Below are 27,052 nucleotides of genomic sequence, written 5' to 3' on the forward strand. Positions count from 1 at the left end.
TGTATTATAGAGAGGCTAAGAGGTCTAAGCTTTGAAAGACTTCCCTAGTAAATACTATTTTTATGAAGCAAAGCTTACCAAGATCACACATCTAATTAAAAAGAGGTGAAACACCATAACTTGAAAATTATTCCTAATGCATTTATTTGGAATATGTATCAGGATGCTCACCCTATGTGTTCATAAGGCATATGTGTCTTCGTTGCCATTTTTCATGTGCCATGTCCTTGTAGAGGCATACTGCTTCAGTTATTCCGGTGTTCTGCACAGTAATGCTTCTCTTACATGGAAAGTTACAGAGGAATTAATAGAGGTACTTGGTCTTCTTTTAAAAGATTTTTATGATTGTTACTGTTCCTATTTGGGCCACTTGTTACAGATTTCGTAAGCAGGATAGGCACAGCTTAAAAGAGTAAAGCCATTTGTTACTGGGTAACGTACATGCAAGATAGTTGTTGAATCCTAGTTAACCATTAATATACCCACCACCTCAGAAAGGGACCTGTCTTTGCTGGGCAGGCAGGCGTCAGTGAGCAGAGGAAAGGTTAGCCTCCTCAGCTGCCTGGAATGGATCCTTGGTGTTGCAGACTGACTGCAGTATAATCCACTGACTGTGGATTACTTTTTTTTTTTTGTCTGTTGTCAGATTTTGGACCACTGAGCTACTGGTATCATTGTCTTAAAAATCTTACCACTGTCTCTTATTCTGTTTTTGTTAGCTTGGATGTCTCTACTTTTCATTGTTCTCAGATCTTCCTCACAGCTTAGCAGTTCCCTCAGATATCTGAACAAGGTTTTGGAAACTTGGTTATGTCAGAATATGAGCTTGGATCTTTAGAATAAAGATACATGAATCCCTAGAGAAGAAAGATGAGGAAGGTTACAGAGACAAAGTTACAGCATATACGTGCCCTTCTGCTGTTTTCTGTGCATGTATTTAGAATTTCAAATTTCTGGCTGTATTTGTAAAAGCCAGAAAAGCTCCATTGTGTTTTAGGTGTCTGGGGAGTAACTAAATGTGAATGGGAGATGTCCTATTTACAACTTGGAGAGCTGGAGAGGGAAGGAAGCTTGTCCTTACCTCCTCTTCCCTTTCTTTTTCATCCCCTCTTCCCACACTCTCTTAGCTCTTCCTGAAGCTGTGGAAGAACCACAGCTTTGGAGATAAAATTAATGTACAGAGAACCTATTTTATTCTACCCTAATCTTTTGAAAGCTATGCAGATATTGTTTAGTTGTCACTGAAACAACATGGGATAGGGAAAATGTCCGTGGTGTGCATCTCTTCATCCAAACCTAGTCTTCTCAAGGTTTAAATGGGAAGAGAACAATCAGAGCTCCCTAGAAGAAAGAGAAGTGGCATGATAGCTACAACTTCTGTGCCTTTCATTCTTACTCTGAACGATAAGATCATGGGAAAACAGTGTGACATGTGACAGAGGTTTTTACAGGCATGGGCTGGTTACCTTAGGTAGCATATGGAAAATGCTGAATATTACCAGCCCAGCTAGGACCCTACTATTGTTACGCTGCTAGAAGAGAGAGGAGTTGTCTGTTCACCTCATCTACCCTGGACTGTAAAAAGAGAGTATTGTGTTGATTACTGCAAAAGAGGTTGGTGTAGTAGGGAGAATCTAGCAACTTCTTAAGTGAAGTGAATACCATGAATAAAATTTGAAATTGTTACTAGATCTGCTGTCTGCATGTTCTACCTTACTGCAAACACTTTTGCTCTAAATTTTGTTATTGCAAACACTTTTGTCTAAGGCAGAGAGAATTTTTTTTTTTCAGTATGAGATTCTCTGTTCTCACTTTAAGTTGATGTAGGAATCTTCCCAAGCAGAACTTGTACCTGCAAAAATAAATGAATGAAGAGAATTGGTTAGGTAGCAGTCAATATTTCTTTTGAGTGCAAAAATGTATTCAGGTGTACATGCTTGCACAAAAGCATCTGATTAAAATTATGTAGTAGAATATACTATGGAATATATTAAAAGCTAACATTAGAGAAGCAGGACTGATTTCACATCACTATCAATTGCATTTTTACTTGTTTCTTGCTGTTTCCTTCTCTCGTGCTTTGTCAGCACATCACTAAGTTGTTTACAGATGTTGGATATTAAGACAAGCAATCCAGTACTCTTCTCTTTACTTCATTACTCTAAAGTAGTCAGTTGGCCCTGTTCCAGAAAGCAAATATATCTAGATAAATAACTGACCAAGAGAAAGCAAGGCTGGGCATGAACAACGACTCTAATTTCTTCTATTTCCTAAGCCTTTTTTCTTATAAAAGCTGAGTATCATTTATTCCTTTAGCAAGAATGTATGCACAAAGTCTCCCATAGTGCTTCATTCCATCTTTTGTAGGAATTTAGTGTGTTGTCGTTCCTCTTCCACTGTTTTTTTTCTAATTGTCTGTGGAGATTTTTCTGAATACAAGATAAAAATAGTGGGCTGTTTATCCATAGATGTATTCTGGGTCAAACATCTGCCACTCTGCGCTGCTGCGAGTAAAGTCAAAGAGGAGCACATAAATAGCAAGAAGACTATTCCCCAGCCTTTTGCTAAAATAATAATAATCTTTAAAAAGTAAAACTTTAAAGACTGCCGTTGTAGAATCTGACAAGTGCTCATTTGGAGGTGATAATATCATTTGTATTAGTTTTAAAAATTTTATATTTTTAAAGAAGATATTTTTAAAGAGGACTTTTTCCTCAAGTCTTTTGTTATGGCAAAGACAACTTCTTTCATGTTTACCTTTTGGAGACAATCCTTTTTGAAAAAGAAGGAAGAGAGGGGGAATAAGAAAAATGGATATCAGTTTCAAATGACAGGTGCTAGCTACTCCCACTGCAGCCATCTGAAGGAGAGTTAAAACTGTGTGTCTTCCAAAGAGTTTAATGTTAGTCTTGCAGTGTCATTTATCACAGAGATGGTAAGTCTTCCTGAGTTCCTGTGGGAGCATTATCATCTCTCATTTGTTCATCTTAATTGGGAACATCAGAAGATAAATTCATGTGATTCTTTGAATTACATCATGAAAGTTGTGTCTTACGGAAGTGTTTTAAAATGCAATGTGTACAGTTTTAACAGTTATTAAGGCAACAGCAAGCAAAATGATGTCTGACTCTATTTGTCCCTAAATTCACAAATCAAAACAAAAAAACACACTGCTATGTAGTGGTGAGGAACTGTTTTCAAACATCCCCATTCAATTCTTTAGAGCTTCCTACTGCAGACTTCTTATTAAGCATAACTGTTCCACTAAGGATGTAACTTACCAATTTTAGTAGCTATTATCAGAAGATGCACTCTTTAATTTTTGAAATTTAGAAAGTGTTACATTTTGTGGGCTCGGGAAACTTTCTTTTCTGATACGTTTCTTCAGCATTATTTTCCAGGAAAGTTAGAACACCACCATGTGAGAGATGTTTCAGTGCAGATTTAACCAATTGTCTCGCAGATTCTTAAACATTAATACATTCAGGCTTTGAACCACTTCTGCAGATTTTTATTTAAACATTAGTTATATTAGTTAGGATCTGAAGTAATGTTTTGGAGTTTAGTTTACTAAATTTTGGAGGAAAATACTCGTTGTACTGCATGACTCAATTTTATTATTAAGCATACACATTAGAAGCTGATGAAATCTCCATCTTTGGAGATACTCAGAGCTCAAATGGACAAGGCCCTGAGCTATGTGGACTAAGGTGGCCCTGTATTGAGCAGGAGGTAGAAACAGGTGATTTCCAGAGGCCCCTGCAAGCCCAAATTATGGAACTATGAAATTAGTTTTGTTAAATTAGATATTACTGCATGTCTAATATAAAGATCTAATAAAAGAGATGCAAATCAATAAATAAAATCTCTATATTTAGTCTGTAATGTGTGTGATGGAGACTAATAAAAGAAAGGGACAATGATTTTCTCTGGCTGAAAAATAAATTTGCTGTAAAGTATGCTGAAATTAAAGTAATGCAAAGTAAACCGGATGTTGGCTAAAGTGAGATTAAGAATGCAGTGTTTTTGAAGAATATCCAGACATCAGTTTTTGCCTGCAGACTATGAATAGTTCATAGTTTATCAAATAATATCTGTTAGTTTCTAATCGCTAGGGAAAAGGGAAATGGAATGCTTTTTAGCAGCAGAGGTAGTGAGTGGTCCTATCAAGCAGCTATAGCCATTTAAAACCAAAGCTATGCTCATGCTTTTATTTCCTCTTAGGGTGAAAAGATTGTTATAAGCAAGCATTTCAGTGCAATCTAATCATAAATGTTACAAGTCAAGTTTATGTACAAATGGCATGTCCAGTCAATGTAGGGCATGAATCGTTGTTATGCAAAATTGTTAATCTGTTTTATGCTCAATTATTTAATGCATATCATGTTTAAATATGAAAGAGCATTGGCTGGACAATCAGTTGAACAATACTAATGAAGGTATCATTAAAAGTTTTAGTCATATAGTCTAAGTAGTATATATATAAACAGTAAAAAGTTATGGGGTAGTTTATTAAAGAGCCTTCCTTCAGCTCTTAAACTGATGGAGTTCTTGATCAGTTTTCAAAAAAAAAAAAAAGATATTACTTCCATATTTTACAAGGCACTTGATCCTGCAAGCAAATCAACCAATCCCTGTTCTTTTGATATCTTAATGTCTTTAGAGATGGATGACATTTAAGTAATATAGGAGAAAAAGTGTGAGACTTTCTTAGCTAAGCAGATTTTTTAAAGGAGCACTTCATAAATGATTCTTTGTAAAATGAATACTAGACAGGTTTTGGGATTGTTTCACTGTGTTTAATAATTTTCAACAAAGGTAGCATTCCTGCTGAATTTCATCTGTAAAGCCCATACTTGAGATTGCATGCATAAACATAATTATCACATCAGAAGTTAGAAAGAAAGTGTGTATTTGTTCCAAAGGATTTGCTTGTGTGCTTGTGAATTTGGGTTACTATGGTAAGTATTAAAATCTAGTAATAGAACAATAAAAAATTTTCTGTTTTTCAGGTGGCTTATCTTGCATCTTTAAGAGGGTGGAGACACATACATTTTGTGTATGAATCATCTAACATGCATTTTGTGTATGAATCATCTAGTGCTGTTTGTTGCATCAGCCAATTCAATTTCAGAATTTTAAAGTTGCAAGGTTATTTGAAAGAGAAAAAAAATCAGTAACATGTTTGAGGTTAATTTAAATACTGTCAATCAAACACATTTTCCATTCTAATGGTTGCATCATTGTCTTTAAGTAGGATATCTCAGGCATATCAGCAATCAATATGTATTGAATATTTGGTACATCAGCAAAATAAAAGGTGTTCTTTTCTAAAAACTTCTCATACGTCAAACCTTTAAGAAAGATTCTGACTAGATATCCTGATTCTGAATTGCTAGGTGAATCCTATAAGCTACAGTTAGTCAAACATAGCAGAGTTTCTGTGGAGAACTCCAAGACGAGATAGTTGGAAACTTACAGAATTGAATGGGTGTGGAGAGCAAGTTCACAGAATCATTGAGTAATTGGAAGGGACCTCTGGAGGTCATCCAGTCCACTCACCCTGCTCAAGCAGGTACTTAGAACAAGGTTTCCCAGGACAATGTCCAGGTGGCTTTTGAATATCTCCAAGGAGGGAGACTCCACAACCTGTGCATCACCTACACACTAAAAGAGTGCTTCCTGATGTTCAGGGGGAAGCATTTATGTTCCAGTTTGTGCCCACTGCCTTTTGTCCTGCCACTGTGCACCACTGAAAAGAGCTGTCTCCGTCCTCCTTGTGCCCTCCCTACAGGTATTTGTATACATGGGTAAGATCCCTGTGAACGTTTTATTCTCCAGGCTGAACAGTCCCAGCTCTCTCAGCCGTTCCTTATGGGAGAGATGCTCCAGTCCCTTCTTCGATTTTGTAGTGCTCTGTGGGACCCTTTCCAGTATGTCCAGGTCTGTCTGATATCAGTGGCCCAGAACTGGACACAGCACTCAGGTGCAGCCTCACCAGCCCTGAGCGGAGGGGCGGGATCGCCTCTCTTGACCTGCTGGCGATACTTTGCCTAATGCAGCCAATACCATCAGCCGCCTTAGCAGCAAGGGCACGTCTCTGGCTCACGTTCAGCTTGGTGCTCACCAGCAACCACAGGTCTGTTCCTGCAGAGCTGCTCTCCAGATGGGTGGCCCTCAGCCTGTCCTGGTGCCTGGGGTTGTTCCTCCCCAAAGGCAGCCCTCTGCACTTGTTGAACTTCATGGAATTCTTGCCAGCCCACCTCTCCGGCATGTTGAGGTCCCTCTGGATGGCAGTACAGCCTTCTGGTGAATCAGCTACTCTCCCTGGTTTCGTGTCATCCACAAATGTACTGAGGGTGCACTCTACCCCACTGCCCAGCTCATTACTGAAGATGTTAAACAGGACTGGACCCAGTGTTGACCCCTGGGGTACGCTGCTCGTTCCTGGCCTCCAACCAGACTTTGCACCACTGAGCACTACCCTCTAGGCCCAGCTGTTCAACCAGGTTTTGATCCACCACACAGTCTGCTCATGCTTCAGCATGTCTGTCCGTCCTTCAGCAGCTTCCCTAGGAGGATCTTATGGGGGACAGTGTCAGATTTCTTCGTGGAGTCCAGAAAGACAATATCCATGGCTCCCCCCTCATCCACCAGCCTGGTGATTCCATTACTGAAGCTCATCAGGTTGGCCGGGCGGGACTTCCCCTCGGTGAATCCATGCTGAGTACTCCTGATGGTTTTGTTCTGCCTCCATGTGCCATTGCACTGTTTGATCGCTTTCCCAGGGATCGAAAAAAGGCCGAACAGCCTGTGCTTCCCTGTGTCCTCCTTCTTGCCCTTTTTGAGTGACGTTTGCTTTCCTCCAATCTTCAGCCACTTCTCCCAGTTGCCACAACAGTACAAAGATTATAGAGAGTGGCTCACAGTGACATTTGCCAGCTCTCTCAGCACTCATAGGTGCACCCCATCAGGGCCCATGGATTTACAAATGTCCAGTTTGCTTAAGTATTCTCTGACCTGATCCTCTTCATGGTATGGGATTTATTTCTTGAGGAGGAATCTATAGTATTTGATAGTAGTATGCTATTAGACATAGTTTAGTGGTTTGTTTGGTTGGTTGGTTGGTTTGGTTGTTTTTTGTTTCGTTTTGTGTTTTTTTTGTTTGTTTTTACCTCTGCCATTATTAAAACTACCTCAAATTCTGCAGTTTTCCAGTGTACTTTTAAATCAATCATTATGCTGCATTTGTATTTAGATATGTAAAATGTTACAAAATCATTTCTTCCACTCCCAATTTTTTTTTTTTTATATTTCTTTTTTTGTGTGTGTTGGGGGGGGACAACACCACAATAGTACTTTTTTTCGCAATGTATACCTTTGATAGGTTTAGTCCTATTTCTGGGACAGCTGTTGCTGATGACAGAATTTGTGAATAAAAGTTTTATCAAAAGAATTGAGAAATAAATAATTTTATAAGGATATAGTTTGTTTGATGCTGTATAGATTACAAATAAATGTTATCATGAGTAAAAGCTACCATTACAGAAATATGAGAGTATTCACACTATATTTCACACTATATTATATTTGTACTGGTGATGATGGATCAGCTTTAGTGATGTAAGAAATTAGCAGACTTTTGGATTAACAAGATAGAAAACAGGCAGGTAGCTTTTATAGTGTTTATAGATTTCATAGTAAATTTGGAGCTGATACTTATAAATCTATTTTTAAGCACTTCATTAAACCTCTGTAACTTCTCTTTTTGCAGCACGAAGGATGATCATTTCAATGTTAACATTCAGCCCCCTGTTGGAGAACTGCTTTTGCCTGTCACTATGTCAGAGAAAGACTTTAAGAAGGAGCAAGGTGAGAAATACTTTAGGAGCTTCAATAAATGTATGTGGATCAGAAGAGGTTGTGTGGCTTTATCAATTTCAAAGTGTACAGCAAGTGCTTCCAGTGTGGCTGCTTGTGTTAGTTTCTATTAGTATTCAATATGATACTAATGATTTAATTTTAAAAATGTCTTTAAAAGGACATGCAGTGCTATTTGACAGGTGTTTGGTGTCCCTTTAAAAACACAAATCCCACCCTTTACCCTGAAACAGTCTTTTGGCTCAGAGAGTTTTGGCTTCCTATCATGAAGTAATAACGTGTTTCCTACTAGTAGTAAAGCAGAAAGTTGGAACCCCAGTTCCAAGAAATAAATCAAATTCACGTTGATATGGTGTCTGTTTTTACTAGTATTTTTTTTCTAAGGCTACTCCTCAATACTAGTAGCGTATGTGTTCTTCAACTACTTTGAAGTTTCATCTTCTTCCTTCAAGCACTTCATATAAAGAGATTATCAGAATAATGTTTTAGAAGGGTGACATCTTTTTTATACTTCAGCAGGCATTATTCTAATGTTGTGTCTTTAAAGAACGTAAGTTTCTGCTCCTAGTCCAAAGCTCCGTAAAAGCTTTTAGTGACTCGAATATTTTATACAAAATAATTAGAGAAAATTGTAGTTAGCTTTGACTGGATGTTAAATGGAACAATTCATACTGTTACCCTTAATTTGAATGTAGTTCTTGGACATCTCAAAATATAAATGATTGCATTTTGGATGCATTCAAATGTAATAGTGTTTACTCATCTATCTCAATGTATGGGGATTTACACGTGTAAATCTCTTCACATTGAGATGAGAATATACCCATGGGATCCTATCTCATTGCTGTGTAAGGCTCAGAATCTCAGTATATCCATCAAGCAGTCAACAACACCAATGAGTATTGCTATGTATTATTAATTATTGCTTTTGAACAGTTCTTGGCTTTTGTATTTTTGAATGATTATTATTTTTTGAATGATTATTATTATTATTATTTTTGAATGATTAAGAAAGTAGTTTAAATATTGCTTGTATCATTTTCAGTTAGGCGTACTGTTGCAATAAAAAGTTAGGATTGTGCTTTGTTTTCTTAACCCATTGATACTTATTTGCTGTTCTTACCCTTTGCTGGCTAAAGCCTCCCTCTCTGCTTTATACCTGCTCAGCAACCCAAGGTGAGTGATTGAATGAGGCTGTGGCACATTTATTTTAAACTATTCCCTTCTAAAATTTGTAGCTGAGGTTGTAGTGAAAGGAAAGCAGGTTACTGTGCTTCTTCCTCCATGTTTTTATATTTGCTTGCTTTGTGATATTTCAATAGAGCTTTTGCATGTTTTGCTGTGACTGAGGGCTTTTTTCCTCCTGACTGGCCATACAGAACCATGAGCACATAGAAGAAGTGTACTTGGAGAATAGCTGTGGTCCTCTGTGGAGTTGTTGCCAAAATTCCTTTTTCTTCTGCCATTTTACTTCTATGGTTGTTGATTATTTGTCTGAATAAATCTGGCAGCTGTTTGCTATGTTTAATAGAGCAGAAAGGCTACTCTGAATAAAGCTATTTGAAAATTTGTTTATATGAAGTATTTGTAAATCCATGAAGGTCTCTTGGCATTTCTGTATTGCTCTCTCTGTCTTCCTGAATTCTTTCTTTGATGCAGGACTTGATGCTGGCAAATTTACCACAGGTTTAAAACCCTTTTCTATTGCATCTTTTTTGTTATAAATATCAGCTGTTTCAAAATATTTTTAGCAATAGAAGTCTCAGTTTAAATTTTACCTAAGTATTTATTACAGGTATCTAGGAACAGGTAGTATTTGGAGAGAATTACTATGTGCTCTTGCTAAATGAAAAATCTGAATTACAGTAATAAATGCAGGGCAGTTTAGAAGTTAGTATATATTATTCTATTTTGTGTTTAACTTCCATTTGTCTGTATTCTCCAAATGAATCTGATTTATATAACTTGCTTTTCACTTATCATGCTTCTCCTTTTTTCTTTTTTTTTTTCCTTGCCTTTTTGGACTTAAGATGTTACAAGTCTTGTACCTGGAGATGCCTTATTTTATTTGCAACCAAAATAAATAGGTAAAAAACAGTGAAGGAGTGAGGAGAATATTAGAAATGCAAGACTATATTGGGGGAGAATGAGAATATGTATGGGTTTTAAGGATTTTTACATCTAAATTGTGTGTGTAATCTAATAAGAATGCTAAAGAGAAATACCCAGTATTATACTGATACATAGAAGACAATTCATTGCTTCACATCTTTACTCAATTACACTATGCTGTTTTGCATTGTCTGTTACATTTGTATATTTCCATTTTCTTCCTGATGGCATAAAGAGAGGAAAACAGACAGGTTATTGAATATTCATGGCTGCGGAGGTTATCTAGTGGTAGCAGCAAACCTCGAAAGCTGTATTTATGCACATGCTGTGCATGATATGGTTAGCCTTGCTTACACCATCTTGCCTTTCCTCCAGTTCTGAACTGGGGAATCCTCCTGTGAGGTAATGCTGCAAGGCAGCTGCTGAGTTAACATTAATGCTGTGATTGACAATTTGGAAGCAGTGGATAAAAATGGTATTGACAGACTACTTTTTGTCTCTCTGGTTAAATATTTTTAGTGATCTTCAGGCCTCAGGATTTTATATCCTATTGTACATCACTTCCTCAAGAATAAGTTTGACTTCTTTAGCAGGAATTTGGTACAAGTGAGACGTGTGCTGTTGGGACGTGTGCTCTGTATCCAGATTTTCACCTGTCTGTTTTTTGCCTTTTTTTTAAATATCAATAGCAAAACTCCCCTTGGCTTGTTTCAGAATTGGACTAATCCGGTAGCTAACATATCTTTTCCAATTTCAGTTCCTTTTACCATTAAAAATGTGTACAGTTATTTCATTGTATCACTTAGTTAACCCAGATTAATTGCTGCTCTATGCTCTGACTTGAGTTTTCTTAGATTCTGATGTTTTATGTAATATTAAAGGTGGCATGTGATTGTTATAGCAGGATATTACTCAGAATTTTTATGACGTTTTTAAAGAGCCAAGTAAAACTACTTCAAGTATAAAGACTTCCTCCCACCCTACTTATGGACATTTTTTAAAATAATTTTATCAATTATTTTTAAAAAGTGTTTAAGTGTATGTATTTTAAGAAAAAAGAAACTTGGTTGAGTAAACAAATTGTTTACTTAATTTTATTAAAATTTATGCATCCAACTTGTCTTCCTAACAAGCAAGATGCTAATTCTTTAAATGGTTGGACATTTACTATTTTCTGGCCCTTGAGTACCACGAGCAATCATATTTGATGCCCCTTAATTAGAGCACCCTTTTTTCTTTCCAGGTTCTTTTCCACCTCAGCAATCGAGACAATACATTTGCTTACCATGCTGCTCTCCTAAGTGTTCTTTTGCATGTAAATTAATCTTGATTCAGTTTACACTGTCATGCTGAGTGGTACAAATTGCCTATAACAATAAAACAGCATGAGTTAAAAATAAAGGGGGGTGGAAAGGCAGATTGAATGTGTGCCTTACTTGATAGGATGTTACTTTGCTTTATGCCAATACATTAGTCGACGATAATGAATCTTCTGTTCTGAAAAGCATGGTTTAGTTGATTTTTTTAATTTTACTTCAATGGAGCAGTACCTTGTCTTTTATAGAACAAGTTAGACAAACCATTAATGACAAGAGTGTTAAGGTTAAATATGAAGCAATGCATTCACTTCTCTGAGTGCTATCCATCTTTCCATTTACAGGAGCTTGACAAAAGTACTGGCTTTGTACAACATTTCCTTTAATTACATGCTGCGGGAAACAGGCTTTTAACATAAACATAGTTGCATTCATTTATTCAGCATTTGCTCTTCAATAGAGCTTAATGGAGAAGGTTTAAATCCTAAATGAGTACACACATCTCTCAGCAGTGTTATGTCAGTCCCCATGCTTTGCTTAAAAGCAGTTTTAGTCTGCGTATGTAGTTTTTAAAGCTTTTGCCTAATAGTGAAGTTAAACAATTTGAAACAGAATGTACTATTCCCAAGATAAAACTGATTTTTATAGAAGTTGCATGCTTATTTTTATTCTCTTCAAGTGCAGATCATGTTCAAAAATATCCCATTATTTACTCATAAGCTGTTCTATTTTTACTTTGATATTTCTTATTTTGTGACAGCAGCTAATGCACATTCTGGTGCATTAAAATGTTGGATTTATTTTTTTAATTGCTCTACTCAGCATCTTTATGCTGTTTGCTGTGGGTTAGAACTGTATGTGCAGCCCTAAAATATTAGGCTTTTGAGAGTTTTGCATTGTTTTCTTTATTAATGTTATTGTGGATTTCACATGCTTGATATTTCTGCCAAAAATATGTGTTCCATTGTTTGTGTTTTCAGTTTCTGCACATAACGTAAAAATACACACACAATGCTAAGATGTAGTTAGCGTTGGGTTTTAATCAACATAAGTGTCCTGCAAATTATTCTTCTAAACAATGGATTTTGATAGGAGAGGAAAGTGGTTTGTGTTTTGTTTTGTTTGTTTTAAATGACCTTGAACATTTTCTTTACTCTTTTTTTGTCATGTGTTCAGATGTAATCTCGATATTTCTGTTCTATTTTATACCGATATTCAAATTATTCTAATCAGAAAGTTTATCATGACATTTTAAAGAGGTGGATACTAACTGAATTTCCCAGTTTCTAATGTGATGACTTTGTCCTCAGGAACTAAATTGATTTGATGACTGTGAATTTCAAGTTTATTTTTAGCAATTGGATTTCAAATTATAATTAAGTACTATGGTTTTATGATTGAAAGATTAGACAGTATCTTTGTATATGATCTTACATAAACTGGAATTTCCAAATCAGTCTTACTTAATATTTCATTTCTGGGTTTACATTCTTCTTTTAGGTTATTCTTTTTGAGAACAACCATCCTGATTTCACAGTTCCATTAGTATCACACATATCATTGTCCAGTTACTAGTAATTTATTTCTAGTAACAGGGCCTTGCAAATAATATATTAAGCTGATGTAATTATGTAATTTCTTATAAAATTGTTTTCTCAACGTATGATTTAACTTGTAATGAAGATGCTTTTTTTTTTTCATGTTCAGAAATCTCTTATTTTGGTTTTAAGCATAATAAGCAAACAAATAAAAAGAATTTATAATGAAATACTTAACGTTTCAGGGATGCTGACAGGAATGAATGAGACATCTGCTACCATAGCTGTTGCTCCACAGAACTCTACCAGTCTTGTAATAATTGAGAAAGTAGTGAAGGCAGCAAACCTGGGTGTAGTCCCTTCTGGTCAAGACAACATACACAGGTAAGAATGCATGTCATTTGTAGTGGGTTCATCTTTTAATATGAATTTCAGTTGGTTTTGAATTCATCAACATTTTAAAATATTGGAGAAAATTTTATTATCTGCATCTTTAACAGATAAACTATGCATCTTGGACTGTGACATAGAATCCTGACCAGATATTATTAACCAGAGTACTTTTTGTTCTTTATTTGAATATGTATAGTACATCAAATATTTAGACCTTACTGGACACATTTAGGGGTGTTCTCTGTTTCCTACTTTTGTTTCAAAGATAAAAGATAGCCTTTTCAAAGCAAAGTACTTTAAGGAGCATCTACATGTTTTTCTGACTTTTGTTTCTGTTTCTGAAAATAAGTCTTTATCTGGATTTATCATCTGTTATAAGAAGCTTGTTTTTTCCACATTATTTTTTTTTTTTAATTTATGATATCCAGCTATGTACACCTAGGATATGATTATCTTATTTTTAATTAGATGAAGATCTTTTAAGATGCAGGCTGAACATTACATTGAGTATTTCCTTCACCTTCCTGTATATGTGCAAGGAAAAACAGTAATTTTCATCAGCCAAGAAAGCCATTGGACCTGTCTAATTTCTGATGAATCTGTATGGCTTCTCACTTGTTACAAGAGCAAACAGAAAAATTGCTGTGTATGGGAAACTGAGTAGACCTATAACAACAGCAAGACATTACTGGAAGCTGTTAACTTAGCCTCCTGAATTTTGCTGTTTAAGTAAAAGCAAAGTATCTCCTCTTAAAGAAAAAAAAAAAAAACTTTGAAATTTTGCTGGCTGAGATGGCTCTTTGGAATGGTAAGAGTCATGTAGCCTACACAGGACTAATAAGCTGATTATTTCTCTTCTTTGGATTTAGTCTTTTTTCCATCACTGGGCATTCGTATTGCATTGCATTAACATTAACCCAGCTGGATTTTCCTATGCATTTGATATGGTCAATGATAAAATTCTGTTTCACCATAAAAACACGGTACAGCTAGTGCGATTGCACTGAAATGATTGTCACTATTGACACCTGCTCCTCCGTGAAAGAGTCCTCATTTGTTGCATCCCTGAGGGATCTATACAGCCTGCGTTCTCAACATCAATTCAAAGACTAGGTGAGAGTGTCAATCAAGAGAGACTAAAGTGTCTATGTTATATAGGTGTTCTTCATCTTTACCCTATCCATCACATGATACTTAGTACATAGGGATGGATTGTTTTGTGACCGAGTCTCAAAAAGACTACCTAAAATAATAGCTTAGTTCCTAACTCAGCCACAGGTTTCCCGTTTGTCCACAAGTTTCTAATTTGATCTTACTTTCTCTTGCACTTCGTAAAAAGGAGGAAGTTTTTCATGAAAGAGAGTCTATAACCAACAGTAACTAAATTGAAGATGTACTTGCTGTTGTCGAGTACGCTTCTTCAGAGACAGTGGTTAAAGGCATGTTCTGTTAGGGCTGAAGTATTCAAAACACTTTAGAGCATCCTGAAATCGTGGCTGAAAGGTTTTTTTCTGCCATAGTAGATACAGAATGGTTTGTGTTTATAATGTGCAGCAGGAAAAGAAGATGAGTTTGTAACAACATAACCAGAACTTTACCAGAACTTCCCAAAAGTAATGGGTATTTAGAAAACAGTCCATCATTTGCTTTGCTGTGGAGTTCACAGATACTGTGTAGTTTCATTTGCACTTTTTTTTTTTTTTTTATTGAGAACAGGAATGGGAACATTAACTAATTGATACTGTGATGAACCTACCTGGTCATCTTTTAAATACTGCTGTTATCATTAAAGAATCCCAGACTTAGATAAATGAAAATTTGAGATAGATTATTATTTATAGATATTATTATTCATAGTTAATGAATACTTTAAAATCTCTAAAACAAGTGACTAAAATATTTTTATACATACCTATAAAATGTATAGATATATTTGGGTTAAATCAACTCCATCATTACAGTTAACAAAAAATGAATCAATTCTTGCAAAATATTGTGGATGCAAGAAGTGCAGTATGTTTTATTTAAATAGAACATACACCATTTCAAGATGATAAAATAAACATTCAGCTTTTACCTTGACAAAGCAGTAATTAATTTGATAAAAATATCATGAAATATTTTTTTTCTTCTTCTATAGTATTGGGATTTTTCCTGTTTGTTTTATTGCAAGTGGTATTTGGGAATAAAAAATTATATATAAGAACTTGTTTCAGCTCATCATGCTATTCTGTGAGGACTAGTTGAGTTCAACTTCTTGGAAGTGCTTAGTACACGAGAAAAGCAGTACTATTTTTAAACTGACATTGTTGTTCTGCACTTTGCAGCCTGAATTGCATTAACCTCTCAGTTGGTCATTCCCAACTAGAGTATTACCTAATGACTGCTAATGGCAAGAAATATCTATTGTCTGGTAATGAAATATACTCATACAAAATGCAATAGTATAGTTGAATACAAGCTTATCTAGTGAGTATGAACAGGTGCATGTTACTTGTTTTTTGGTTTTTGTTTTTTTTCAGTCCAAGCATATTTGCACTCATGACGAAAATGTTGTCATGTTGGTGGGACCAAATTACTTTTCTTTAAATTGATAACCCTATTTAGGACTGCATTTTGCAACACATAAAATCACTAAGGCAACTACTCTGAAGGTCTGAAAACAAATACTTGCAACAAATATCAATGGAATAGCATGCACTCACCAGTGAAAAATGAAGTAAATGTAAACTTGTCAAATATATCAGCTATATGTCAGTCCATATCACAGTATAGCAACACTTTTTACATGCATTTTTGCTCTTTTTAACATAGGGTTGCTGATTTTTTATAATTACATGAAAATACTAATTAAACTGTTAGTAAGTATAGAACAAAATGCCAGATAATACAGTTGATTATATTTTAGACTTTATTTTCTGACCTGTTTTATTTCTTTTAAGTGATAACTGAAAAAAAAAATCTAAACACAATAAATATCAGAACACACATTTGCAGATTTGTACTCATATTTTTTCAAAATAAATTTGCTGTGCTATTTTACTTGCTTAAGTATAGTAACCTGCACCTAAAATTAGGTAGCTTTATACAAGCTATTAGGTCTCTGTGCCTTGCAAGGCTGCATATAGTGCACGTTTATGCTCTTCACAGGATTTGACTATCCTGTGTATTGACCTCTCTTGCTTTTGTTGTCAAGGGGAAATACTATTTCAGTTGTAAGACCTCTACTAAGAGCAAAAATGTGAAATGAATTTAAAGACAGTATTTTTTTTGAGAGCAGGAAATACAATGTCTCCTGGAATTTGAAAACGTCACCAAAAACAGTGAGCATTATTTTTCTTAAAATATTTCACAAGGGTGATTGTTGCAGAAATCTTAGAGCCCTTTCTGTGTTCTGAGAAAATATTTTAAGAGGTGAAGGGTGTAAACAGGTTGAAGAGCACATAGATGTTGACCAAATCATTTTAAAAAGAATTAGGAAAAGTCCCAGGCTTCTGTCTTGTGATTAAGACCATGTCTGTGGACACCATTGGAATATCTACAAGCAAAGACATTGAAAGAAAAGTATGTTTTTTCCTACAGAGAAATCAGTCCAAATAACCACATTTAAGGACCAACAAGTACATTTAAGTTGAATATCTGCTGTCTGACAGGAATTTTTGCATCTTCAAGACGAGGATACAAAATAGAGGGTATTCATTCCCTCAAAGTCAATTAGTCTTTGGATCAACCCTTCAATTCCCTGTCTCTAGTTGTGCAATAACACTAATTGCTTTATATATAAAATATAAATTCTAGACTGTTCTCTTCTGTTTCAAAATGTGATAAGACAAAGACACTACTGAACTCAAGATTTTCAGTATTTTTTTTAAACAACATGAGCTTTATTTATCCAGAAACATCCTTAATGCTAGTGTTATTTTCAAAATCTGTTGCTTACTTGCTCTGAGATGAATATTCTAGAAGTTCCTCGGGTCTCTTTCTGCTTTCTTTATTTTCAGCTCCATAACCTCCCACCAGGATAGGTAATTCTCATTTTCTTCAATTTGAATGTAGCAGAAGACAACAGACAGTGGTGAGAAAATGAGTTGCAAGCTTTACTTGTTATTAGAAAGATTTGAACGGTCTCATGACCCTCTTGAAAGTGTCAAAATACAGTCTATTACATAAAGGCTTCTAGATGAGTGAAAGATATCTCAGGGTAATTTGACTTAGAAAGGAAATAATGGAAATACAAATAACAAATATTTCCACTGCCTCCAAAATATGGCGCAAAAACTTTGTAGTCATTGGCATTAGCATTTAGCAGAAACGTTCTTTCAGAGGTGGGATCACAAACTGGATTTGCTTCTTCACTCTTCCACTTTGGTTTATGCTTGTGTGATTCTATTGATGTCAGAATATATGTTTAAAGGGATGGTAATTAGGGTCTTCTTGAACTCTCTCTCCACCTTCCACTCTCTGAAGCATTTTTTAAACAGTATGAATTGTACTCTACTATATTATTTCCCTCAGTGACCATGGCTCTGCAAAATGATAAAGTGTAGAGCATCTTTTCCACAGGTTTCATTCTTTAAGAGTTTACTTGCACACTGCCTAATCAGTCAGTGAGATAATAGTCTGAACCCATCAGAGTGGATATGAAGAACGGATTTTACTTAACCTCATCCAGTTTAATAGTCCATTTAACTATTCTGGTGCTGTTGTTGGATTTTGGAGGAAATCAACAATTAGGAAACAGTTGGGTTAGAAAGTGATCATAGTCTCATCTACTTACCTCTATTCAGCAGGTCATGGCCTTAACCACTGGCCGGCACTTAAAGAAAAACACGACAGCATTAACGTCAGTCATCTAATTTGAGATAGTCAAGTCTCTAATTTCAACAACCCAATATGGGACAATGTGAGTTTCTGGAGAAAATCAAGCTTCAGTTTTGTTACTTTCCACATTGAAGCCTTAATCTGCTTCTGGGCAGCTGTTTTCACTTTTTGCAATAGTGAGTGTAATACACTCCATTACAGTGGTCATTCTCAAAGCAGTATTTTCTTTTGATGTATTACCAGAACTTTCAGATGGAGGATGTGTTGGTCTCTTAGCATGTGTCATAGACACCTGCGTTAACAGCAAACAAGGTAGCTTTTAAACAAAAAGCAAAAAAAAAAAAAACAACAGTACTTCTGCTCATTGCTGGGGCAGGTCTAGCTAGCTGAAGCACAGCATTGCATGCAATGACTATGCTGCTTCAGGCATCTGTATTTTTAATGACACTTGAGTTCTCCATACAGATACATCGGTTTGTTCAGAGTTTGCTGTGTGTAGTACATCATTCAACATACTCATAACTTATGTGGTTTTGTGGATAAGTAAGTATTTAACAGGATGTTAAATATTTTCCACCTGCCTTTTGGAGGCTTGCATTATTTTAGCTAAATCAAAAACATACTGTGGAAATCATGTAACATGACAGTGAGAGCACATTGCAGTGGATAGGCATCAAAAACCTGAAGAACATAAAAGCAACTAGACATAGTATCGAAACTTGCATGAAATGCTTTAAAAAAAAAAAAAAAAAAAGAAAACAAAGAAAGAAAGAAAAGAAAGAAACCGAAGGATCAACACTTGTTTTGCAGTAGCCTTTATTCCCCACCCCATGCATCAGCCTGACAGTCTGATGGAATTCACCCCTTTTTATCATTTTGCAACCTGTCATGTCCCATTTATGTTATATTGGCAGACTGATTCTCAAAGGAAAGAGGGTTTTGTTTACAGACAATTTTGATTATCAGAGAATGGCATGCTTAGTAATGTTATCCTCCCCACATCTCTTTAATCCAACAGCACTTAATTCGGGGAGAAAAGGTGTGTGACTATGCATGTATGTAGGTACGTATGTATTGAACAAACTCCTGCTTGAAGGAGTTTACTTGGAAAATCTTTGTGTATGCCATCTTCCAGTTTATACTAAATTGGAAGAGGTCACAGAAAGCTGGTGATCAGGCCCCATCAGCTTACCATATCCAAAAACTGTAGCTGTTTCCAACATGTCAGAAAGGAAGGACAGTCACACATTTATTGAAGTATAAACATAGCATAGAAATTAATGAGAATTATAAATTGTTTATCATTTATATACTATCTCCAATTAACAATCTCAGTATAATGAGATTATATGTTTAAAATTTACATAATAAATTATATGTTTATAGCATATAAACAATCTCAGTATTTCTCAACAACTGAGCATATATATTTGGATCTCCATATGAAGAGATATGTGTTCTCAGTAGTTGACAAATACGTCCTATAAATCCAATAAGTCTTTTTTAAAGACCTTTTCTTCTCTGTGTGCACACAGAAATTTTTTTCTAAGATTTTTTACTAAGTAATTGGCTTGTCTGAGAGCTCAAATGAAGTGAAATCTACCTCTGGCAGTAGCTCCTTTGAAGCAGTTGTGTGGACTGTTCTGCTCCATGGTTTTTTAGCTGTTGGGCCCAGTTGTCTTTTTTTACTCTTCAAGAGAGCTGCAATGGGTAGCCAAGTAAATAAACTTGTAACAGACATGCAGCCTTGATTTTGCTTCCTAATTTCTCTAGTAAGAATTAATTAGAAGGCTAAATGCCCTAGGCAAAAGAGTTTCTCTATTACCCTTTACCTGTAGGTGACAGAATTCTAGGTGGAATGGTACGTGGCTATCCACTGGTATTTCAGCCCTCCTTTTTGCCAGAAGTTGTAAACTCTTAACACTTCTTTAATTTACTGTAGAATCCTAGATTTAAAATAAATTAATAAATGTTTGGTCTCTTAGTGACCCAGCTAGCCTAACTAACCATTTACCATTCTTTCGTCAGCCTGTGCTGAAAGTCTTTCTGGTTAGTCACTATTCTTTGGTAAATATTTTTATTCCTAGATAAAAAGAAAACTAGAAGTTTTAAATATGAGTGTACTCATTCAGTAGTTTCTATTATATATTTCTCAATCAAATCCTAATGTCCCCAAACCTGGAATTTCCTCACTGCTTACAAATGGGCTCTGCATGTACTAATACTGTTTTCATGTATTATTAGCACATGAAGATGTTGATTAACTGGTACAAGATACTTGATCAAGAGAATGTCTTTCTACAACACCATCTAAGGCATTTAATATTTTAAATATTTTACTGTATCTAAAGAACTTGCATGTGGATTGCAAAATCTAAAAATAACTTTAAGAAATCAAATTTGAGCTTAATATTAAAATTATATGAGTGAGTTATTTTGGATACAAGGTTAATCAAAATAGATGGTTATAGCCTTGCTTGTCTGCTGTCCACTAGAGGACAGCACTGCTTTTGTATCAGAATGCTGTAAAGTGAAAAATATGTGCAGCATTTTCTTTGAGCAACAAACGGGAACCTTCTGAGTCAGTTGGTTAAACAAAAAACATTTAACACTTAAACTAGCTGAAGAAGAGAATATATTTGATTTGAAAAATCTCTGAGCAGGTTTAATCTTTTAATGTATTTCTGTAAGGTGAAGTACTTTCTTTGAATTAAATATTTTTTTTGCAAATGAAAATTCATAGCCTGTTTTAAAGAGGGACTGGATTTAATTGTAATGCTTACCATATTAAACTCCTGATTATTTAAGAAAAATAAAGCAAACAGAATAGATGAGAAAACAAAATAGATCAGGTATCACAATTATAGTTTTCTAGGTGAGGAGCAAATATAATGATTCAAGTTTTTAGCTTATTGAAGTTTTGGGAAGGAGATATAAGTACCTCCATATAAAAGTGCTGAAGTTTTTGAACTTAAAGGAAATTTTTGTGAAGATAAGTTCATGCAGCATCTTTTTGAACATGTGGAGTACTGCTGTGTACTGGACAGTAAGTTCTGAGGACTCATTTGCATTCATGCTTTTTTGTTAGGAATACAGTGCAACTGCTCACTGGTAACAGGACAAACTCAAAATCTATTTTAGAAATAAAATTTAAAATCTTTTTTCTAAAGTACATATTTGAATTGAATTTATTTGCACAATTTTGCAATTTCATTAAACCTCAAAATTGTTAATATTGAAAATGAGTTAAATTGTGGTAATGAATTACGTATTTTGAACAATTTATTTTAAGAAAAATGTTAGATTGAAATGGTCTTGAAAAAGAAAACATCTCAAAGTATCTTTATATGATTTTTAATACAAATATTAATTAATTTCCATGACTAATAACCAGTCAGTCTTAAAAAAGTTTTTTTCCGAGAGGTTAAAATCACCAGGTTAAGAAAAAGATGTTTCTTTTCTCTCTCTCTCTCTCTTTTTTTTAATGTTTGTACTTTGTTTCATTAAGCTTACTGTATCCTCAAGTCAGAACTAATACATATTAATGCTATTCCAAATACTTCCTTTTTTCATGTTCTAAGGCTTATTCGTAGAACCATTACACATAATTAGTAATATAGCCAATTTTGAGATGAAATGCTCATTACAGAGTCAAACCTATATATAGGGAGACTTTGGCAGAGTGAGGTAAATATTCAGAGTACTGGAACTACTTTTGTTTTTCCGTGTGATACACTGGAATGTACTTCGTAGTTGTTCATTCTTCTATTTACAAATTGGAGATTAATTCACAGTCATATTTTTATCCTTTGAATATATTCATTGCATAACTTGATTACACATTTGTGAACTTTGGACTAATCATTTGTCTACAGCTAGGGCAGGGCATTGTATCTTGTGATCGTCTTTCTTACTAATAGGATTCTGTCTGCTTCAGCAGGCAGTAATTGAAGGCTTAATGTGCAAGATTTAAAAAAAAAAAAAAAAGTTTTAGCCTCTGTGTGCCATTGTCAGTGTTTCTGGTAAGCAATAGAACTGAAAAAGAAGAAAATTTAGCTTAAATGGAAGAATCAAAGATGAAGAGTGCCCGACAAGAGAGAGCATGTGTTTTAGTGCTGTTGAATTATGCGTCACAAGCCCTGCTCTGCTATAAACAAATGTCCCGATAGCGTTGAACTGTAAATTCACTTTTTAAAATGTTCAGTTTTTAAGAGCGTATTTTCAGAGTGATTTACTCTGTTACTCTATTCTCTGGCTTGGAATTTTCAAAATCCTTCCAAATAAAAATGCTTCTCCTGCATACTGCAGCTCTATCTTCTGTCTACAGGACAAAAAGGAAAATAACTGCTAGTCTGTAGTTAGGCTAGTAATTACTACAAAGCCAGCGTTTGCCAAATGCTGTCACATTGTAATATCTGATTGTCTGTTTTTTTCCCCTTTATTAGGAATTCAGACTAACAACAAATAAGGTATTTTTACATGACAGCCATTAAAAAATCATAGTTCATGACCAAGAATGTATTTGATTTTTAACTATTGAAAGACTGAATGGTTTCTAAAAATATGCCAGTGCTTTACTGATGCTGATGTAGAATTTGATTCTTAATATGTATTTTCTTACCTACTGAAAGATACTATATTTCTGTAAATTTGTGAACTCCCCCTCTCTTTTTCCAGGTCACACAGCCTCAGAATATTTAGTGTTCTTCTTAAAAATATGTATTTGAAAAAAACTTAGAATATGCAAATATATCTCACATTCTCATGTTTCTGCTCCGTCTTGATTTTTTTTTGTGTGGAAAATGTTAACACCTGCAAATCTTTCTGGATATTTTTAATGATGCAAAAGCAGTTTTAGAAGTAATATTATAAAGAAATCTAGTCAATAACTGTACTATAACAGAAACAGCCATCTTAAAACTATTAGTAAATATTTGTTTCTGTTTTCTGAATGGTTCTCTCATTTATCTTGTTTGGTTGTTTTTTGTTTGTTTGTTTTCATATTCACTGCTTCGTTCTTTGTTGCAACAGAGCCATACTGATACTATAATGTTTTATGCCACAAGTTGCCCAAAGAACAAATTCTCTATTTTGGACTTAATAACAACCAATTTATAAGTTAGATTTGAATGTTTGACAATGCAGTTCCCAGGTTTGACTGAGACTATGAAGTCTGATCGTTTATAATATCTTTTTTTCAAGTATTTGGATTCAAAATCCTACCTTTAAGGCATTATCAACTTTCAGAAAAAGTGAAAATAATTACTGACCTCATGGGAAAAATAAAAGCTGTTCCACAGCTTCTCACAAAGAATAAATACCTACTATAGAGAGTGATTAATTTTTGCTGCTGAAAGATTTTTAATGGCTTTCTGGTTTAACTATTTAGAGCAGAAAACATGTATTGTAAAATTTACATAGGCTCATAATAAGAGCAAACATATACAATGCATTAATGTGTGCATAGTCTAAAAATCAGATACTACTCAAATTATTCAATGACAGCATTTTTAAAACATCTAAATAACTAGCAAATCAGTTTTACTGATCATGTCTTGTAACCAAAAGTCAACAGCTTCATCTTTTAATAACTGCATTCAGTTTCAACAATTGAATAAACTGGTTTGTGTTATAACTGTTTTTAGAAACTTCTTCTTCATTTTAAGGAACAGATTTCAGTTTCCAAAGTTCAAAAGCAGTGGTAAACATATTCTGTCGTGGTTCTTCTATACACCCTTTTCAATGGTGAACAGAAGTTGTCTCGTTTTGTTCCATTTTTTTTCCCTAAGTGACTCCAGATCACTGACCATTGATACAAACCAATTAGCCAATGCTATTTATGCATATTAACACTTTGTGTAGAATTAGCCAAAAATCAGACCCTTTATGCTTTGCAAGTGACATAAAAACTCACATTAATTACGTGTTCTTTTTAGAGGTATGGAAAAGCAATATTGATCACCTATCAGATTTGGCAAATACACTTGTGAAAATATCAGCACATAACTAATCTCTGGTGCTTTGGGCTTCCCTGGGTTTCACAGAACACCGACTTCGTATCACTTTCAGGTTTTAATAAAAGAGGGTAAAATCAAGCCTTGAGGCTATGAAACACAGCAGGAGTGCCAACTACCAACCTTTTTATGTGCATACTTAGACATAATCTGCTTCTGTGTTGTCCCAAGACACAACTGTTAAGTAAATAAAGTGACTAATAAGACTATTGTTTATATAATTATCCTCCTGTCAAAATCAACAAGAGAAATAGTGATCTTCTACATTGCAGTGCAAGTAGACAAAATCATTGATATAACTAGCTAAGTAGTTAATTTTTATAGCAGTGATGTCGTTTCAGAATCTCCTATTAAAGGGAAAGGTCTTTGAATGTATCTATAATCTGGACAAAAGAAATAGATTGACCTGTGATGGGTGACATTAGAGAAGTGCCCCATGTTTCCCTAATTAGTATAATGTGTTATGAGATTTTGATATGCTTAGTTTAAAAAGAAAAAAAGACAGAAATTACATCTCGTTTAAAGAGAACCTGCTTCCTGCTTAAGTGGCTAATATTTTAATTAAGTCTGGAGTGAAGTTTTTTGAGTATCTCCTGATAAACTCCCTCCTTTATGTTGATGGTAATTAAACAGATCCCTAAGGGCCCGGGCAGGCGCTTTGCGAGGCCCATGCTAATTGTCAGACATGAGACACTGACCAGTTGGTTTGCTCTTGAATAGCCGACAGCGTGCTGTCAGCCCAGCAGTTTTATTTTTCTGCATTGTGCGCTGTTGTCAGGGCTAACTGGGTCCTTTTGTGGCTGAAGATGTTGCGCAAATTGAGGCAGATGGCTCCGGTTCAGACACGTGTCCTTCATTGGGAGGAGAGGAGATTGGCCCCGCAAAGTGGGGTCAGGCTGGGTCGCGGACCTGCTCCGCACTTGTTAGCGTTTTCAAAAGCCCATGTGCAGAAACTTGGTTGTTGTCAAGTAACCACCACCACCAACAACGAAAAGCAGAAAAGCATGGTGTGCTCCTTGCGGGATGCGAAGGACGAGGCTGTTGCCATCCTCTTCCGTCCCGTCTCTTGGGCCTGGCTGTGCATGCAGAATGAATTAACAGGATTGACAGAAGTTCATTGTGCCTAAAATGGCTTTTCAGTCAATTGTAGTGCTTAAAAGGCTAGTTTTGCTTTTAATTCCATGTAATTAGTGGGTTCTTCATGTCTTGGAATTTAGTAATGGTGCATTAGTTCTAACTTTTATCTGGATTTTTTCAGTTTGCTTTGTATGACTTTTAGTCATAAAATATTTAGAAACAGTGACCACATTTTTATGATTAAATATTCTGGAGATGAAATGCATTCACAGATGCAAGGATTTGCTGTCTTGCTGTTGCCATCATTTGAAAGGATCATGTTGGATGTTCAAGTATTTTTAGCCTGGATTAATTCCTGAGAAAGCAGGAGGAATGTACTTTTCTGAAAGTACAACAATTTGGCTTTTCAGAAGTGTTTTCTCACATTTACTGTTGTTGGATTTTCTTTCTTTGGGGCACCAAATTATATTTTCCATGGAAATCTCCATAGAATTAAATTTAGGTTGCTCATGTACACTAAAGCAGCTCCTGAGTATTGTACAGGAACTGAAGAATTGGAATTCAAATAATAATTTAAGTATATTTTATTTGATTTATTAAATGCAGGGCTTTGCACAATCCCTTTCTGTCCTTAAATACTAAAATATTTGCACAATGATGAAGAAATTGTCTGCAGAATTGAGTTTTCATGGTTTATCCCCTGAAATTGCTTAATGAAATTGGAGGCATTTTGTTAATAGATGAGCTCATTTAACTTTTGCAGAAAGAAGTAATAGTAGTCTATGACCTGAAGATTCTCAGCAATTTCTTTTTATTTTTTTACTTTTCTTCTCCCTCTAGGTTTGCAGCTAAGACTGTGCACAGTGGGTCACTGATGCTAGTCACAGTGGAGCTGAAGGAGAGCTCTACAGCACAGCTCATCATAAACACTGAGAAAACTGTGATTGGTTCTGTTCTGCTGCGGGAGCTGAAGCCTGTCCTGTCCCAGGGGTAACCTGCTTACATCTGGACTTCAGAATCTGGCACACAACAAAAGTGCCTGGCATCCACTACTGCTGCCTTTCATTTATAATAATAGCCCTTCCATCTGGCAGTGGGGGGAAGAATACACTCTTGACATTCTTGTCTTCTGCTTTAGAATGCTAGTGTGTATCTATCATGTATGCAAGTCCTCTCCTTTTTTTCTGCTTGCTAACCAAAGAACATACATTTTACTGTCAGTTATCTGCATTCTTAAATGTATTTCCCGTTTGTTCTATCCTAGTACTTCCCTCTCTGATCCCATTTTCCCTTTCCCCACTGTAGTAGACAAATACTGGATTATAAAGTTCAAGGGAAATCACGCTGCTGGAAAACTGTGTTAAAATGGCAGATAGGTTCCAGCAACATACACAGCAACTGTGTGTGTGGTTCTGAGAAGTTTGATTGTGTAAGTGTAACAGCACAATAAGTACAAGAAAATTGTGTTTGCTTTCTGAAAATCCTTGTAAACCTGAACTGATGTAGTAAGATTGTTGTTCCCACTTAATGTTATTTTCACAAATATTTTGTTGATGTGCCAATAAAGTAGTGCTATGAGCAGAAAGTCGATCTCTCTTCTTTTGGTAGAGAACCAATAAAGATTGTCAGTAATGTATATAACTGGTTAATTTAAAGTAAATACTAACAAGATTGAATGCCACATATGCATTAGGAAACTGTTTTTGTGAAAGTAGACAGTGTTTGTGCTCCAATTTTAATTTTCTGATATGCAGTTACATTTTTGCTAATGAACAAAACCCATAACTCTTTATTTTCAAATTGGCCTATTCATAAAATACTGACTGAAGAGACTATTTTGGTAAATACTGTCACCTAGCTTAATAAATCATTCAAATTCTTTGCTTGAAATTTTTATTGT

General features: G+C 35.2%; 1 protein-coding gene across 4 annotated transcripts in view; it reads left to right on the forward strand.

The window, feature by feature from the left end:
• AP3B1 (adaptor related protein complex 3 subunit beta 1) overlaps nucleotides 1-26,737 on the forward strand; it is a 165,250-nt gene extending 138,513 nt beyond the window's left edge. For 3 of the 4 annotated variants that reach the window (XM_066987680.1, XM_066987682.1, XM_066987681.1), the window contains 3 exons: nucleotides 7,775-7,872; nucleotides 13,093-13,231; nucleotides 25,993-26,737. In XM_066987680.1, coding sequence (XP_066843781.1) covers nucleotides 7,775-7,872; nucleotides 13,093-13,231; nucleotides 25,993-26,146 — 391 coding nt within the window. In that variant the 3' untranslated portion in view covers nucleotides 26,147-26,737. Of the gene's footprint in view, nucleotides 1-7,774; nucleotides 7,873-9,020; nucleotides 9,058-13,092; nucleotides 13,232-25,992 lie in introns of all 4 variants that reach the window. The other variant, XR_010827451.1, reaches the window with a different exon arrangement.
• Nucleotides 26,738-27,052: the final 315 nt, after the last annotated feature.

This window comes from Anser cygnoides, chromosome Z, assembly GCF_040182565.1.
Source record: "Anser cygnoides isolate HZ-2024a breed goose chromosome Z, Taihu_goose_T2T_genome, whole genome shotgun sequence".
Classification (NCBI taxonomy): Eukaryota; Metazoa; Chordata; class Aves; order Anseriformes; family Anatidae; genus Anser; species Anser cygnoides.